The sequence below is a fragment of the Neodiprion virginianus genome, chromosome 2 (assembly GCF_021901495.1).
Source record: "Neodiprion virginianus isolate iyNeoVirg1 chromosome 2, iyNeoVirg1.1, whole genome shotgun sequence".
Taxonomy (NCBI): domain Eukaryota; kingdom Metazoa; phylum Arthropoda; class Insecta; order Hymenoptera; family Diprionidae; genus Neodiprion; species Neodiprion virginianus.
Window position 1 is genome coordinate 916,747 of NC_060878.1, and position 18,400 is coordinate 935,146.

Here is an 18,400-nt window from a genome sequence, read left to right on the forward strand (position 1 = left end):
CAATTCGCTTATATCGGCGAGAATTCAGTACAAATAAATGTCCTGAATGTGTTCTTCTAAGGTTGTTAAAAAAAAAAAAACGTCATTTCTATACATGGTGAAGATTTCTACTGCTACGAATTTTTTTACAAAGGTTGGAAGATTTCGTATAAAATTGCAAATGTGCACAGTTTTTCGTAATGAATTGTTAAAACAAAAAAGGAATAGTTAAAAAAGACAAATTTTCATGAAAATTTACAAGTTCTCACGAGACGCTATGGATGTTTAGAATTTTGTACGAAAATAACTTTTTTCTACAAAATTGTACGAAATGTCCCAAGTACCCATAAAAATTCGTCGATCATCGTAAAAATCATATCCAGCAGGGATCCTATAGCCGATTCAGTTTAAGCAGGGGGCTGCACCGTACTTAACCGCGAATGGAAAAATGTAACGAAAATTTTTTAACCTTGAACTTGAAGCAGCGACCGTAATCTTAACCTATACACGTACACACCCTATACCTGTAACGCGAGGAAACGCGGAAGAATGGTATTTGCGACGGTAGAAGCGCGTGGCGAGAATATATATATATATATATATATATATATATATGGATTAAAGATGATATTGCCGATAGCGTGGGTAATGCGGTATATATTTATAACGCACGATGCGTTGGGAGAGACATCGAACGCCGTTTGGTTCACGGTTAACTGCCGAAAGTTTGTTGCGTTTGCAACTGTACATGCATAGTATATAGATGTGCAGTATTAATGCCTTGCCTTGCGTCAGACCTGTTGCGGAAATTTTCCTCTCCTGTAAGCTGCCTGCCAGCAACGGCAGATCCCGGTACGTTGTCAGTAATGCAGCAGTGCCCCACCTCGGAGATTTAGAGGGCTTATATTGTTCAGCGAAACTTCCAGGATTCTTAATGACCGGCGTAACGCATACCCGTAATTTGAGGCACTTGTATTTTCCTTACTTAAAATTGTACGGGTTCGCGGCGCGAGATATTGAAGGGCTTTCCGGCTCGGGTCGGACGCAACTAGTCGAATACATAGGTATACGTACGTACGTCGATTCGTACGAATGTGGAATTATGTACGTATGGAGTACGTACACACGTAACGATTGTCCGTAGAAAATGAAGGTTCTCGCTGCGCCCGTTATGTGACGGGACAAATGAAGCGTCGAGGAAAACAACGAAACCGGAAAAACAAATGAACGAAAATCTCGCGCCCTCGGTCCGTGACATGGGCTTGGAAATTTAGAAGTTCTTTTTTTTATCTGTAGAATATGTTAATAATATTTTTCCAACGTTTCAAGTCAATTGGAATAAAAGTCTAGGAGAAAGAGCTTTTGCAGATTACTCTTATTAGGCTCGAGCTCGTTCTATCGTTTTTTTCTAAAAGCTATATCTTTCAAGTCGGCGGACACGATTTCTCAGAACCTATATGTATATACGGATCGATATTCTTGAAATTTTGCACACTTCTCCTAGATAGGATTAACTAATACTTGGACGAAGTTCATTGTTTTCTTCGATCATAATTTATTTTACAAGGCAATACGTGGTGTAAATTTTACCGAAAATTGTACATATTCGCATACAACTTTACCGGAAATTCATATTTCAATTCTTTTTTTAATCCTTCGTCCAAGTTCGAGTGATACTCACCAACTAACAAAAAATACTTGGTTTTTTGATTTCAGATAAAGATAGTACGAGTTATCGTGTCCACGGTGAAAATACTGGGTCTCCGAAAACCAGTTATAAGCGGCTGAATTTTCAAAACTTTTGAATGAAAATTTGATGAAATATCGTTGAAATGTTGTTCTTTCAAGTGCCTTAAGTTTGAACCAAATAATTCTTTTATTATATTTTTTTTAAATGAGAGAAAATGTGCATTTTTTTTAACCTTCGAAGCCCATGCAACTCCTTGACGTTTCGAGCTTGCGTGAAAGCCGATTTGAAAGTTTGAATGACATTTTCTGCGAATGCAGCCCAGGTCAATGTCCGGAGACGTTGACGTGCGAGCGGAAGACCTGTGGATCCGGAGTTGAGAGACTCTTCGAATCGACAACCGGTGTCGGGGAGTTCGTTCGAGACGTGCACTCGGATAGCTCGAAGCCATGCCGAGCCCTACGACTGGCGAAGAGGGGTGGATTACGCGAGGGTAGAACGACGCCGGGCGTCCCGACGCTGCTGGCTTCGCCTCGCCTAACCAGCTCGCAGAGTGAAAAGAAACCGCGCGGCGCAGCAACGATCATTACTTACACGATGCACCGAGATGCACGCGGCGGCGAGTAACCGCGAAAGGCTGCTAAGCAAGCCTAGGGGCGATTCTTTTATCCTCCTTTTTTTTCTGTCTGTCAGTATCAACCCCGAACCCCTGGCGTATCGTCGAAAGCCGGAGAGGCTTTCTTGGTATAAACGATTGCTGACGATTTTCTGCGAATTTTTACGGAAATTGAAACATTTCGTACAATTTTGTGCAAAAATTGTTGGCGTACAAAATTGTAAGCGTGCATGGTTTCTCGTAAGAGACTCGTAGATGTTTGTAAAAAAAATTTCAGTAAATAATCTATAAGATGATGCAATTTTTTACAAAAATTAATAATTCTTTACGAAAAACTATGCATATTTACAATTTTGGAGAAAACAATACGAAATGTTACAATTTCTGTGAAAATTCGTAGTGATAGAAATTTTTTACCAGGGCCGTGGTGAAAATAATTCTACGAATTTTTATGGAAATTTCTATTCAAAAGTATAGGATTTGGGTTGATTTATAGTTTTTTAACTTGGATTTCTCAACGATTCGCAGTTTTTCGTAGATAGTTATAGAAAAATATACTTTTTCAATCGGCCTGCATACTATTCGATTCGGTTTTGTAAATTTAATTTTCGTTGAATATTGCATATATATGTGTGACTCACACGTGACAATTAAACACTATCGAGCAGTTAATTTCCGAATTCACCATAATCTACACAATTTCTTGTACCAGATTTTTTTACAGTATGCAGGCTTTCTTCACCGCTTGGACAGTGTGTTGTTAGTGCATCATACGACAGCTTGCAACGATGTAAAGTCAAGGATCGATGCGATTCTGTGATTTCACGGTTTGGGAAAGCAGAAGTTTGTGAAAAAAATCTGGAAACTTTCTAGTATCAAACGAATACCAGATGATTACCTAATCCGAGAATTCGTAATAACGTAAACGTTGTTCCTATCTCTGGTGAAAATTGCTATTATTACGAATTCATACAGAAATTGTGAAATTTCTTATTATCTCTTTCAAAATTGTAAACATGCATAGTTTTTCGTAAATAATTGTCAATTTTTGTCAAAAGTTGCAGTATCCTGTAGATTTCTCCCGGGAAAAAAATTCAAATTTTCACTCAAGTCTACAAATTTTTATCAACAACTATACATATTAACAATTTTTTCCACAAAACCGTACAAAGTGCGTCTCAATTTCTCTAAAAATTCATAACAGCCGAAATTTTCACCAAGCCAGAAAATCAAACTTGGCATATATCCGTCGACAACGATCGTTGAATGAAGATCCTTCAATCCGTACACAGCTACAAGATCCACCGTCCAAACAGAAAGCTTTCTCGTTACATTAAGCTAGGCGGTGGTGGCGCCTCGGATGATCCGATCAGATTGATCTCCGCAGGAAGTCGCGGGTTCTGGAGGCGGGGGTGCGGCGATGAGGGGCGACGGGCGAAGGGTGAGCTGCTGCATAGATAGCCGGAATCAAGCGATCGCTTGTGCACGCGCATGATGCGGCAGATATGCAGAAACGGACGGGAAAAGCTCGACCGTGTTTTGTCGTTGCCTAGCGACGGGCGTGCGGCACGTTTTAATACATACTATATATATATAACATGTTACGCAGAAAATGTTATACCTCTTACACGTTCAACCATCGCGCAAGTTGGTGTGCGTCCGGAACACGCGACCAGACTTACCTCCCCTCCTAGTCGATCGCGGCGCTAGCGTCGCCGCTTCGTTCCCTGTCACGGTATCGATCCGCAACCCCTCGACTCCACCCCGCCCGCCCCCCGCGCCTACCACCTTGGTCCGCGCGGCGACCGTCTCTGCGGTAACAGGTGTTGGTCGGGCTCCCCCTGCGCCTTCTCCCGCCCTCCGCGCCCCTCCCTCGGTCGCCCCATTCCGTTCTCGCTACCGGCCGTCTCGCGCGGGGGTGAAAAATCGATGAGGAGCGGGCGGTGGGGGAGGGAGCGACGCCGGTGCCGAGCGTTTCGACGCCGAGGACGCAGGCGCCTCGGCTAGGGCGCGGGGGCACCGCGAGGCGACAGTTGCACCCCAGCCACACCCGGACAAGCCATGTAGTCGGGCTACCCTCCGCACACAGCGGACAATTGTTGCTTCACCTACAGGTGGTATTCTTACCTTACCCGGGGCAACCCGGACTACTGGGTGAAGTCCTGACCTGCGAGGTGTGACGGATCGGGGAACAACCCGTTTACGGGAGTTCCGCGAATCGGCTCGGCGGCTCCGATCGTACCGGCAGGATATTAACGTTGCTCGGATTATTTATACTCAAACCCTACGACGGGGCGGTGCTGAGTAGAGGATCCCGATCGGTGGCAGCCAGGCTGTACGGGGTTTAACCTCGTTTTGTAACGGAGTGATTCGGCCTGATTGGAAAAATTGTGATCGTATCGTTGCGCGACGTGCCCCTAAGAGCGGGCAGAATTTTCCCATTCGAGGGCGGTGGTGCCGTCGGTGGTTGTGGTGGTGGTGGTGGTGGTGGTTGGTGGTGGTTGGTGGTGGTGGTTGCCGTTGGTTGTTGGAACCGCCTCGCCTCGTCTTGCGTCGCAACGCCGCGCCGCTCTGCAGCTATACGACGAGGGCTGAGTTATCGACCACACGCGCCGCCGACCTGTTGTCCAACTTGTTGCTCCTTCTGCCTGCACCGCTGTTCCAGGCGTAGCCAGCCGCCCGTAATTTGCGAGGAACGAAAGGCTGAGGAGGAGGAAGAGGAAAATCAAAAACGGGAAATACTTGCAACGCGTAATTCTGGCTGCCAGTTATATTGCTAGCTACGTAATAATATCGTCGATTAAACGACCAATAATTATACCAACGTACTTGCAACTCGTCGCGATACCTGATTACACTTCTTCACCGATAATGCAGATATCGAGTGAAAATCTATCAAATTTCGAACGAAATACACGCCCGATGAATTACGGATCAGCCGGCGCAACGATCGGGTAATATAATACGCTTGACCGCCTGCACAAGCTCTCCTGAAAGACGAGATACAGGCTTTGGCTGCTGTTCGGGCCTCGGTTTATTATTTTATTTTTATTTATTTATTTTCCTACTCTTCTTTCCTTTTACTCCTTCTAATTTCCGTTTCTTCTTTCTATTATACATCGTTATTGTATTATAGACATACCAAATCTTGTCGATCAGAGTGCCACGTATTGTATATACATATATATATATATATACATAACGATTGAAATCACGCACCTGAAAACAGTGCAGATGAGAGAGACGTCAAGACTTTAACGTTATATCAATACGATTATTACCATTATTATTATTATTATTATTGTTGTTGTTGTTGTTGTTGTTATCGTTATTGTTATAACAATATCTATCATTGCTCATTATACAATTTTTTCGTGCAATTCATATCGGTGATTATTGTTACTGTATTATTATTGTCATCATTATTATTGTAAAACATCCACCCGTAAATACAACGAAAGCAATACTGAAACAAGGTAACCAAACAACTACCCCGCAACTTTACTGCATTTATACATCATAAATACATATAAATATATAAATATATATATAAATATACATATACACAAAAATATGTAAATGATATATTATATATATATATAGAAGGAGGGAAATGAAGTGAAAGATGGAAAATGAAAAAAAGAGCCAGGATTTAAAACTATAAACTAGTAACCGATATTTACGTATACTGTAATAACTAATAAAGCCAATAGCTGAGAGCATGATGATTTAATACAGGCTCGTCAATAATAAGTATAAAAGGTATTAATTATTACACTAATATATCGTCCTCGAGTTGTGCAACGATAATATAGACTTAATCCTACTTAGAAAGAAACAGAAACGAGAGAGAAAAAAAAATTAATGTTAACAATTTATAGAGAGGGAGAAAAAAAGTAATAAAATTGGAAAAAAAAAAAAACGAATAAGGAAACGAAGGCACTTGAACGACACACGTTGGACCAATTCCGAAGAAGATACTAAAATATACTAACAATAAAACGATAGGGAAGCAGACGCTGTACGAGCTTCGAGTTATTATCCCGTGGCTGGAAAAAGACATACCGCAAGATGCCGCGATGTTACATGGTGAAGAAGGCGTTGTGCAACAAGTACATGAGCAGCGCGGTAAGGAGCTTCGAATCTTGGGGCCGAAGCAGAACGCCACCGTCACCCGCGCTGCCTGTAAAAATCTCCGTGCCGTCATTCGAATCCGCACAACCGGCCGCCACGACGAACGATGTTCTACGAGGTGAGTTATGACACGACACCGATCCAGCCGATCTATGAAAAGGGCGCTAATACACACCACGTTGCAAGAACGTGGGATATCAAAAGTTTGTCAGCTTCCGTGTGAAAAGAACCCGCAGAATTCTTACGGATTTTCAGTACGTTGTAGAACATGTCCCGATGAAAGGTTCTTACGGAAGCAAGTCCCAAAAATCACTAGTTTCCGAGATACAGGCTTCGGAAGAAAGGAGTCCAGATTTTTTGATATCTGTGGATTACGTGATTTGCATTAATTACAAAGCTTCAAGGGGACTTGAAATCAAACGGGTCACTCAAAAAACTGCACGGTTGATTCTCAAAAATAGGCAGGAAGCTGTGATTGATTCCATCCGCGAACTCGCTGATTTACCGGAAGGAGGTGCAACGTCGGATTTCGCATGAAGAACGAGACGCTCCGACTCTTGCAACAATCGACTTGTCCTGTTTTTCACGCGTCAGCGGAGTCTCTGCGAATCGGCTGTGCAGTTTTTGATCGATAAATTTGATTTCAAGTCCCCCTTGAAGCTTTGCAATTCGTAAAGATCGCGCAATCCATGGATATCAAAAAATCCATACACCCCACTGTCCGAAGTCTGTATCTCGGAATCTACTGATTTTTAGGACTTGTGTCCGTGAGAACGTTTGACCGAAAGGATGTGTACTATAACATAGTGAAAAACCAGCCAATTCCTTTGAAACAGACGCATGTGTTGGTGAATCGAAATTCCATATTCCGATTAAAGTATTCCGCGCGAATATCGTCGCGGAAAGGCAACAAGTGTTTGGTGCTTGAAGAATCGCCTCAAATGGAGCGTTTGGGTTAAACTTGAGTTACAAGAATTAGAGAAGTAAATTATGGAGCCTTACAGGTATACCTATACTTGCCACTTTATAAGAATACTCGGGACGTGTAAATACAAGTAGCTTGAAAATGGTGAAATTAGGCGACAATTAGGCGCAAGAATGAAGGATAGGTACATTTCATCGGGGCGTTGTACTTATATGTATACCGCACACCGGGGAGCTGAGCTTCGAGCCGTCAACTAATTAATTCACGGGACGGTTAAGACTCGACAACAAGTATATACGAAGCCCCCGCGTAATAACCGGCGCCAGTTACATCACAATGCTGGATTATACATTTCCTTTCCCCCCTCTTTTTCAGGTGTTGGTGTCGAGACGGTCGAGGATGACGCGGTACCGGGTGCGACGGCAACGTCGACGTCAACGTCGACGACGTCGAGATCCGGCTCCGATACCTCGGAATCTCGGGTCGACGATCCGATGCCGTCGGTTCCACCGTCCCCGGAGCGGAGAATACCCTCGACGACGACGCCGACGGCGACGATAACGACGACAACCGAGAGGCGAGTCGAGGCTCGTCTCCTCCTCGCCTCCGATCACGAGATGCCGATATTCAGGGACAGATCGGCGGCCGAAACGGAAGCCGCCCACGACCTCCTGGAGCTTTCGAGATCGCTGCCACCGCTGCCGACGCCGAGCGTCGTGATCGGTCCTCACGAGGTCGTCGAGAGCCCGGCAACGGACGTCCAGGAGATGACGGTCTACCATCCGGAGCCCTCGATTTACCAGGTGAACGCGATCGACCTGGCGGGGAACCTCTACCACCCCCAGCCGGCGAGCATCGTCTACGAGCCGGCGACGATCGTCCAGCAGACGGTGGGGGGCGTCTTCGTCCCGCTGTCGCCTGTGCAGGAGATCCTCTTCGCCTACAGCGAACCCCCGGCACCGGCGATCGTCTCCGAGCCGCTAGAGGCGCCACCGTTGACGCCACCGGCCTCCGAGTGCAGCAGCGACATAGAGAACAACAATCCAAACTCCCAGACGACGAGGGACAAGGAGGTCCAGACGACGATCGGCGAGCAGGCCGAGGTCAAGGCCGCGGCCTACACCTACGACACTCTCCTCGTCGCCGACGGACGGTCGAGGAACAAACGCGGCGCCCAGCCGAAGCCGCCCCCGGAAGTCCAGGCCGCGGAGGCCGCGGAACCGCCCGAGGCGCCCCGGGTGGGACGGTACGTCTGCTGCGAGTGCGGCAAGCAGTACGCGACCTCGTCGAACCTCTCGAGGCACAAGCAGACCCACCGCAGCATCGACTCTCAGTCGGCAAAGAAGTGCATCCACTGCGGGAAGGCCTACGTCAGCATGCCGGCACTCGCGATGCACGTCCTCACCCACAAGCTCGCGCACAGCTGCGGCGTGTGCGGGAAAATGTTCTCCAGGCCCTGGCTGCTCCAGGGACACCTGCGCAGTCACACGGGCGAGAAACCCTACGGATGCGCTCACTGCGGCAAGGCCTTCGCCGACAGGTCGAACCTCAGGGCCCACATGCAGACCCACTCCTCGGACAAGAACTACGAGTGCTCCAAGTGCCGCAAGTCATTCGCCCTCAAGTCGTATCTCAACAAGCATCTCGAGTCCGCCTGTCAACGCGACAACTGCGATGACAGCAGCAACGACGCCGACGCACCCTAGACCGGTTTTTTTCAAGCTCTCAACCGGTCGCAAGCCAGGTAAAAGGAAGAAGCAAGGATTGAAGGTCTTTAGGTATAGTCTCGATAGAAGGAAAATTAAATACGTCGTTTTTGAAATCACTGACATAGTTTTATTGTGGACCTAGGGGGTAGCCACATTTTTTTTTTTTTCCACTTGTAAAGGGGTAGCGAATTCAAGAAGGTTGAGAAGCACAGCGGTGTACGTATGTAATGTAATGCTTGTCGACTTATTGAAAGAGCAAAACTTCATGCAGTCTTCTTCTTCTGCTATACGCTGTTTCGGAATCACACTGCAATTATCTACTACACGTAATAGAGTTTAGGTAACAGAACAGTAATACCGCGTCTTATACGCCGTACAAACTGTAGAAAAACGCAACCTATGATACTTAATTTGATTTTTTTTTTATTAAATTTTTCCTCGACGTTCTTGCAGTGTGTCTAAACGAAAAATTAAAATCTCAACTATTCTATTTCACTCTCTGCGATATTTGATTAACAAAGAAAAAAAAAAAAAAAAAGATGACAAAACTACGAAACGCGTAATCCTTAACATTAAAATTGACGCATAGAAAAGTAAAAAAAACTATATTCTGAATTCAGCCACCGCACCGTAATAAATGCAACTCGTTAATAGCTCACGATGCACGAATAATGATTGCTGTAATAACAGTAATATTAATAATATTATTATCAATAATAATAATTCGCGACGCACCAGCAATTAATTTTAATTAGCAAGCAGGATAGTCGAAACGGCTCGAGTGGTTTCATTCCGCAAGCTCGACCGACTTGACGGCTGCCCACGTACGGAGTGTTTCTACTTACAGTCAAAGGGAACGCGGATCGTACGGTCAGACCGCCTGTACAGTACAGTCGCTACTACTGCGACGCAAACGCCGTTTATTCTTGTCATAGTCATGTAATAGGTATGTATCCCCATCGTAGCTGGATACGTCTACTATCTATCTATGTATTATATTTACCTAATAACATTTGTCTTGGTTATTTATCGCTATCGTGTAACGTGGAATAGTATATTTTCAATGTTCGTTCCACATTTCGCTTCACGTTAGCACTGTATTTAGTTTTGCAATGCAGTGATTGCGGATATAAAACTCTAACTATATTGCACACGTACTTTAATCGATAAAAGCTGAGTGAAAAACGATTCTAGTCGAACAGTGATTTACTTATGATTCTAGTCGGGATATTGTGCTTTCTTTTTACACAATTTATTCGATACATTTTTTTTACATTCGACTTTCGTCTAGTCTGTACGACCCTGAGTCTAGTCAAGCGCAATTATGCTATCCCTGTATTTCAATAGCATCATATTTGTATGATTGATGTTATGTTTAATTTTTACAATGATAAATGACAAACAAAATGAAACCCAAAACTCGACGTGTGTGTAACATGAAGACATACTTATGATATACGTGATGTGTGTTACGTGTTATTCGTAATAACTATACACATGTTTATTTGTATAATTATATTGTGTCCAATTTGTGATAAGTCAAGAGGATGGAACAGTCAGAAAGAAAAAAAAAAGAATCACTGAAAAAAGAGAAAAGGGAAAAAAGAATAATGAACCGGCTGTATTAATGTCTAGTCGTAATAACACGTTAATAGCACGATAGTCTTTGTTACAATATCTGTAATTTAGTTTCATCGGTTTTTTACATACGATATTACGTATTAATATACCATATATTGTACACACCTACATAATACGACGTATATCTACGTGCAACAGCGAATTAAACTAAATGGTCAATCAAGAATTATTATATAATAATAGAATGTATATGTTCATACGATGAATCACGGTAAAGGATAATAATAATAATAATACTATCAATATTAGATGATAGCGCATAATAATAATAATAATAATAATAATAATAATATAATAATAATTAATAATAAAATCAATAATAACATTAGTAGTAATAATAATAGTAATAATAATAGTGTACATCGTAAAAATTGCGATGTTGGTCATATTTTATCTTAGAATCTGTACGGAGTTTATATTACGTGTATTATTATTATTATTATGATATATTGACTGATCAGTTTGAATGAAACTTTCGAGTACTTGTATTGGTATTGAGTACCATCGTGGGCACGTATTGAAAAATAGAACGATGAAAATGATGTTTTAGAGTAAATTTTATCATTTTCACACACGTACGAAATCGTATAATACTTGGGCATATAATATACGGCGATGAATTAATAATCTCATAAATAATAGCAAGCTGCAGAACTGATATTCTTAAACGCAGATACAATTTGATCTGTTTTAGTTTAGTGCAATATGATGGCGATTTTGTTACTATTGTCATTATTATTATTATTACTATTATTATTATCACCATTATTTATAAGCGAATGGACACTAAAGTTGATTCTGCTATTTATATGTATATAAATTATATACATCAAATAGAGAGTATGAGCTGAGTTTCAGATAATAATGTTTTTTCACCGGTGGATGAAAGTATACATTGTTATAATTACGTCGCTAATGAACTGATGAAACGTACGCTAGAATCGGACAGTAATTACATCGAGATTATTTCATTGTTTTACTTACATGCCCATATATTTATGTAATAATTAATTCACTGTTGTCCGAATAATATCGTTATACCGATTATATAATGCGAGGAAAAGCTGCGGCCTTTGAAATTAACTGAACCAAAATCGACGATATAATATGTGTATTGTCAAAAAGGAAAACAAAAAAAAAAAAAAAAAAAAAACGTCTATACGTACAGATAGTCCACATCCACGATATAGGAAAAACTTAATTATCCAAGCTTTGCTTGAAAAAAAAAAATTTGAAATAAAAAGAAAAAAAAAAAAAAATAACGATACCGATAATAATAATTACTAACTAAAGAAACATAAATAAACAATGCTAATAATAATGTATAAAACATAGAGTGTAGATTAGTGTGATACAAGGTACGACAAAGCAATAATTTAGTGATTGTATAATATTTGATCATCATATTATATTATAGTGATTAGAATCATAAGTTGTGGTAATTTCGCAAATTATTATATAAATATTTACTCAATAAATCGTAAATATAGTTTTGTAGAATTTCAAGATTCATTTTCACTTTAGTAACAAAAAATAAATAAAACAAAATGAAATAAAACGCGGACTGTAATAACGTACAAGGAACCGAGTTCACGTTTCACATTTATACTATTATTATTATGCATATACGTCATATACTCAAGTATGTCGGACTTTTCACCAATTTCTCTGCAAGCAATCCGGGACCAAATTTCACTCAAATATCTGCAGTCCTACCCTGCATTTCCGCTTGCAAATCTGTTCAATGTTTTCATTGACAGAAATCTACGGCCTCTGTTCTTTGTATTTTTCTCTCTATGAACTTATTTAGATCAGAATTTTTTCAGGTGTTTTAATCTGAAGACGCGCTTAATAATGAATTGTATTTTCAAGACCAATCTTATCATTGACAACTCGGCAAAGATTATGAAAAGAAATTACATTTTTTATCCTCTTATCTCTTTCCCGGATTGTCGACTAGGAATTGTTGGATGTGTCAATATGATTAATTTCTGTATAGTATAGGTGCCAAATTTGTATGTATGACAAAACTTGTGCTCTGTATTGAATTGATTTCAATTCGCGATTTAAAAAGAATTATTTTAGCTGTCAAATGTGATCGGACGTAATAATTGGAACAAATTAAAGAAACATTAAACGAAATCTCAGAATGGCCGAGCACTCTCTACATCCGAAAACCAAAAAAAGAAGAAACACTATAATCATGGTCCCAACATTTTCAATTCCTCATCAACGAAATTTTATTACCTCTACAATTTAATTACAACCAAGGAATAGCATGAAATATGAGGGTGTAATGAAAACTCGGTGAAGATGCGATCAAGTCCAATATAATTACAATTATTTGGTACTTTTTTTGACAAGCCAACACGCATGTTTTTGGTAAAAACCGTAAACAACAATTTTCTGTTCATCGTCTGTCCTTCGTTTCATCTCCTTGCACGTTCGTCTTAAGAAAAATCAGCCGGATGCAGAATGATTCGCGCACGTAGTACGTATTATTGCACGTAGAAACGTCGATATAACATTACGCTGATCCCAGCTCAGAACTTGAATTAAAAAAAGTTAGATTTGCCAATTAAAATACACGTATTGAATACATGAATTGAAACATTCAATTTTCTATCAAACATCATTACCTTAAATAAATCGGTGGTAGAATAAACTAACAACTATTAGCACAAAGATTTGTAAAACTGTAAATATTTGATTAAATGACGCGTTGCCAAAACATTGTCTCCATCGTCGCGTTTCATGCGGTATTTCCATACATTAGGAAATCAAACAAAAAATCGTAAATGTGTTAATCGTTTCTTTTTTTCCGTATTAAAATACAATAATGATTTATTTTAATTTGTATATTATATATTTCTAAGTATAATACAGCGTACGAAGAGATACACACCGGACTATCACCTAATTCGAGAAATAATTACAATCGTTGCGGAGGTTGATCTTTGGGGGTCTCTGCTGCGGTAGTTGAAGAGGGTAATGGCGGCGTTGTGGTGCCCTCGGTAACCGATGGTTTTTGGTCAGACGAGTCGCTCCTCGACTGATTCCACTCTTTAAGTCCCTCGGGCAGAGTTGTGTCTTCCTCGAAGGATCCCGTTCCCTCGACGAATTGTTCGTAGGTTGACTTCTCCGGGAATGGTCTCGGCCCGAGGAGATCGATCATGTCATCTCGGCTGAGGATCTCTTGCTTCAGGAGACGTTCGGCAACCTGAAAGGATCAAGGATGAGCACCGTGAACATTTCCATTTCACTGATTCCCTCAAAATTACCTTGATAACGTCTTCTTTGTGCTTGTTCAGTAGTTCGCGTGTGTGATTGTGCGCGCTGGCGATCAAAGTGCGGACTTCAGAGTCGATTAATTGCGCGGTACCTTCCGAGTACGGTTTATCCATTACCATTTCACCAGGCTGTGGCAAGTCGAAGCTAACGTTACCTACTTTCTCGTTCATTCCCCACTGCGCTATTTGGGCGTAAGCACTTTGAGTCACCTGTAGAGAGCGAGAAATTTTTCAAGTAGAATTACATGACTGAAGATTAGTCAGGGATCATTTGCGACTCTCGCTTCGCCAAGAATCGCTCCAATTTTCTCCTGAAAATGGCATTCTACGCGTGAATTAATGTAATACCTTCTTTAAATCGTCTTGAGCGCCCGTCGTAATTTTAGAGAAAAATATCTCCTCGGAAACGCGCCCTCCAAGTGTCATGCACATTCGGTCGAAGAGCTGCTGTGTGCTGTAAAGGTATTGCTCTCTTGGCAGGTATTGGGCATAGCCTAAGCCTTTGCCACGAGGGATGATAGAAACCTTTCCAAAAGAGATAAGAGTGCAAGTTTACTGGATGATAGTCAACGGTTTTTAAACACGTAAAATTCCGTGAAGTAAAAGTACCTTCAGAAGTGGATCTGCATGCTCCAAAAACCACCCTGCAACAGCATGGCCAGCTTCGTGATAGGCCACAGTTTTCTTTTCCTCGGGCTGTAAGACATTGGTTTTCTTTTCCATACCAGCGATAACTCTCTCAATAGCTTGTTCAAAGTTCTTCAGCTGGATATTAGTGTTCATGTCTCTAGCTGCTATTAAAGCAGCCTCGTTACAAACATTGGCGATGTCCGCCCCTGAAAGGTAAGCAGTTTGTCAATGGACAGCACCAATTTTTAATTTTTCGCTAAGAATTATGACAAAGAAAAAGTATTTCGTCGAACCAGTAAATCCGGGAGTAAGTGACGCCATTTTTCTGGCTAGCTGGTCTTTGTCAAGATCCGTTTTTAGCGGTTGTAAATGCACTTTGAAAATCGAAGCACGTCCCTTGATGTCGGGAGCCGGGACATATATTTGCCTGTCGAACCTTCCGGGACGCATAAGAGCTTTGTCCAGGACGTCGACCCTGTTTGTGGCTGCTAATACAACTACGTTTGTTGTAGTATTAAACCCTTTTGTTACGGAAATAAAACGAATTTTAATAAACCAATTATCGGGCTGCAACATACCTAGACTTTCTTGCCTCATAGATAATAATAAATTCAAGTTAGTTCACCGTCCATTTCTACGAGCAATTGATTCAACGTATTCTCTTGCTCCGAATGTCCTCCAAAACTCCTTGACCCCCTCTTTCTTCCAACGGCATCTATTTCGTCAATAAATAATATACAAGGTGCGTTTTTCCGTGCCATTGCGAACATATCTCGCACTCTGGAAGGACCTACTCCAACAAACATTTCCAAAAACTCTGAACCTGAGACTGTGATGAAGGGGACATTGGCTTCTCCAGCCGTCGCTTTAGCTAGCAATGTTTTTCCAGTTCCGGGTGGACCTGTGAAGTTCTATAATTAGTTTCAGAGACTGGTAAGAAATCAATTGCAGTAAGGGAATGAAAAAATCAATTGATGAAATTGTGTTAAAGGTATTGCCTGCATGTGAGATAACTAAAGGTACTTTTCTTTAGAAGTAGGAAAAGAAGCAGGATAAGTAACTAAATAGATTGACCTGTAAGCATAGCCCCCTTCGGTATCTTTGCTCCTAGATCCATATACTGTTTTGGATTTTTGAGAAAGTTTACAAATTCCATGATTTCAATCTTAGCTTCCTCGCATCCGGCTACGTCCCTGTTGAATGTGAATAAGTCTTTTTTATTTGATCTTCACGCACTTTTGATGATCAACGATTATTTTCACATTGATCATTTAATTTTCAGTATTTTGGACAATTGCCAAGTTCGAAATTAAACACAGAGTAAGTACTCACTTAAAACGTACTCCAATTTCACTGGAGTTAATGAGCTTAGCAGTTGATTCCATAACACCGCCAAATAATCCACCCCCTTTGCGCCCTCCTCTGCCACCCATCATATCAGCAGTACGTCGCATCATGTATATTAAGAAAACTAAATTGAAAAATTACATTTCGTCAGAGAAAGAGATTCAAAGTACAGGTGAAAGATTTTCAAATAATGTATACTACATGCTTAACAACTAGCTGATGTTCAAACAGGCTTAATTGAATAAAATAATTGTACATACGTGTAATTAAAATTGATGGTATTAAACTAAAGACTAAACTCCCAATTTCAATTTCAGTCTTATATAAAACAGGGATGTAGTTCTGAGGTTCAACATTCAATTCCACTTGAGCATTTTCCAAGTTTCGCTCAAAAGAATCCACGCTTCCAATAGCAAACCAGGGAGCAGGCTGGAAGGCATTAATGCATGTGTGTGAATCTCATGTAATTTAGTATATAATTAGATCTCATGAATAATCATTCCTGATGTAATTAAGTAAAATTTATAGTGATAAAGGAAAATAACATGTCACTTCAGTTACATACAAACATATCTCCACCGTGACCTGGCAGCAGTTGAACTCGAACCCATTTCTTGTTGACAACTTCGAGCTTTTCTACTATACCCTTGGACATATAGCTGTAAAGATGAATTAGAGGTATATAATCGTTGTTTACTCTGCAACATATTAATTGAAATTGAATAAACCAAAGAGATAAACCACCAATTACCTGTTGAGAAAATCTCGCCATGTGATTTCTTTATATCCCATTTGCGAATACGCAAAATATCCGAATAAAAGGAATGCCCCGACCCCACAGAAAATCATAAGCGGGTCTTTATTCGAACTCTGTGGAATTTTTCCTCCGGATCCGGACTGTGATTTTTCCCCAAATAATTTAAACGACCATTGTGACCCGATGGGTGGCTTTTGATCACCGCTCGGTGGCGGAGGTGGCGGTTTTGATTCTTGAGGTGGGCGTGATTTCTGTGCGGCCTTCGCATCTTTCGCTGAGCTCTTTTGAGCTTCCTTTTCAGGCTTCAACTCTGATTCGCTTGTTCCACCTGATCATAATCCCACACTCATTATCCAAATATGAGATTAAACTCATTTCATAAAAATAAATGTTGAAACTGAGTAACTGTAAAACCAGAATAAGATGGAAATTTTATTCAAAGTTAAAAACAAGAAGGTGATAGCTACCAGTCTTTCTTCTATAAAACTTTTCAAATCCCTTTGGAGGTTTCTCACAGAATAGTCGCCACTGTTGCTGAACATGCTCGATGGTAGGTATTTTTGAACCGTACTGCAGTACAGATAACCTCTGCCAAAACTGGGATAATAAATAATAGTAATGAGTCTAGCGAACCATGAACAGATCGCGTTAATAATCTGAGCTAAGTTGGAGTAGTGACAGAGCTTTTTAACCATAATACATTTTAGTCGCATTAGCTAACAGCGAGTGTGGAACTGGTGATATTATTTGTATAAGAAGCACATTGGGTAATGTTGTGCAATTTTTGTGAAAAATTTTAATACGTTTACAAATGAGGGAGGGAAAAACGGGAATCTTAAATTATCGAAAAATAATATTGAACATCAAACAGACGTAATATAACAATCGTGCACAGTGGGAAACAATATTAGCTTGTTATGTCATAGGTTATGTCAGTTTATTACGCACCTGTAAGTGATCGCGACGACCGTTTAGCACCGATTTGAGAATAAACTTTTCCAATTTATTCGCCGTCGATAGTAGCTGATTTGCCATATTCGTCTAACAGTGTTTCACTGACATAGGAAAGGTGACGAAGCGATGTATTTTAACTTGTTACACAGAAACCTTTTCACCGGCTGCTAACCACCATTTTACTCATTCTGCTATTCCATAGACAAACATACTCGCGTCAACTTTATATACTCCTATATTGCCAGCACCCTATGCTTCTGACGATCGCAATTGGATTCGAAGTTACATCAGTAATGCGACATCTTAGTTCTTTTGTAAGCTAATGGCCAAATTGGGCTGTGTGTTCGTCAGTTCTTCAGTTAACGGTCGGTAATTGGCATCATGTGCAGCCTTCGTTGGTAAGTGAATACTAGCCAACCATGCACTGCGATCGCTTTATGATCCGATGTCTTCGATATTCAGTTTTTTTCACTTCCAAATCCCTCATGAGGCTGGCTCTTCAATTTAATAGAATACGACTGCTCGGTGCTTCAGTTCAACTCGGTTTTCCGTTTACCGCTTCGAAACTTTGACTCCGCATGGACACGATTTAATTTGTATCCAAGCGTAAGAGAATTACTGGTGAGGCAGGTCTCAACAGCGTTTGTTTACTATCCGTGTATATCAATATGTACTTCGAGAGCAAACCAATAACTATACGATTGATATGACGGGAGTAGCAAACCGAAGTT

At 40.9% G+C, this 18,400-nt stretch overlaps 2 protein-coding genes across 3 annotated transcripts; one reads left to right on the forward strand and one right to left on the reverse strand.

The window, feature by feature from the left end:
* Positions 1 to 4,332: 4,332 nt before the first annotated feature.
* LOC124298057 (protein escargot-like) lies at positions 4,333 to 11,815 on the forward strand. Its single transcript, XM_046749613.1, has 2 exons — positions 4,333 to 6,534; positions 7,717 to 11,815. The coding sequence occupies exons 1-2, from the start codon at positions 6,354 to 6,356 to the stop codon at positions 9,045 to 9,047; spliced, it is 1,512 nt and encodes a 503-aa protein (XP_046605569.1). The 5' UTR covers positions 4,333 to 6,353; the 3' UTR covers positions 9,048 to 11,815.
* Positions 11,816 to 13,005: 1,190 nt separating this feature from the next.
* On the reverse strand, positions 13,006 to 17,877 carry LOC124298053 (AFG3-like protein 2). 2 transcript variants are annotated; one of them, XM_046749607.1, is made up of 14 exons: positions 17,664 to 17,877; positions 17,183 to 17,312; positions 16,710 to 17,043; positions 16,524 to 16,617; positions 16,219 to 16,387; positions 15,944 to 16,082; positions 15,686 to 15,804; positions 15,237 to 15,512; positions 14,905 to 15,132; positions 14,591 to 14,817; positions 14,330 to 14,506; positions 13,973 to 14,191; positions 13,628 to 13,911; positions 13,006 to 13,240 (listed from the first exon to the last, which is right to left on the reverse strand). In XM_046749607.1, the coding sequence occupies exons 1-14, from the start codon at positions 17,748 to 17,750 to the stop codon at positions 13,219 to 13,221; spliced, it is 2,505 nt and encodes an 834-aa protein (XP_046605563.1). In that variant the 5' UTR covers positions 17,751 to 17,877; the 3' UTR covers positions 13,006 to 13,218. The 2 variants fall into 2 exon arrangements, with proteins under 2 accessions (XP_046605563.1, XP_046605564.1); XM_046749608.1 differs by having other exon boundaries at positions 13,597 to 13,911; positions 17,664 to 17,876.
* Positions 17,878 to 18,400: the final 523 nt, after the last annotated feature.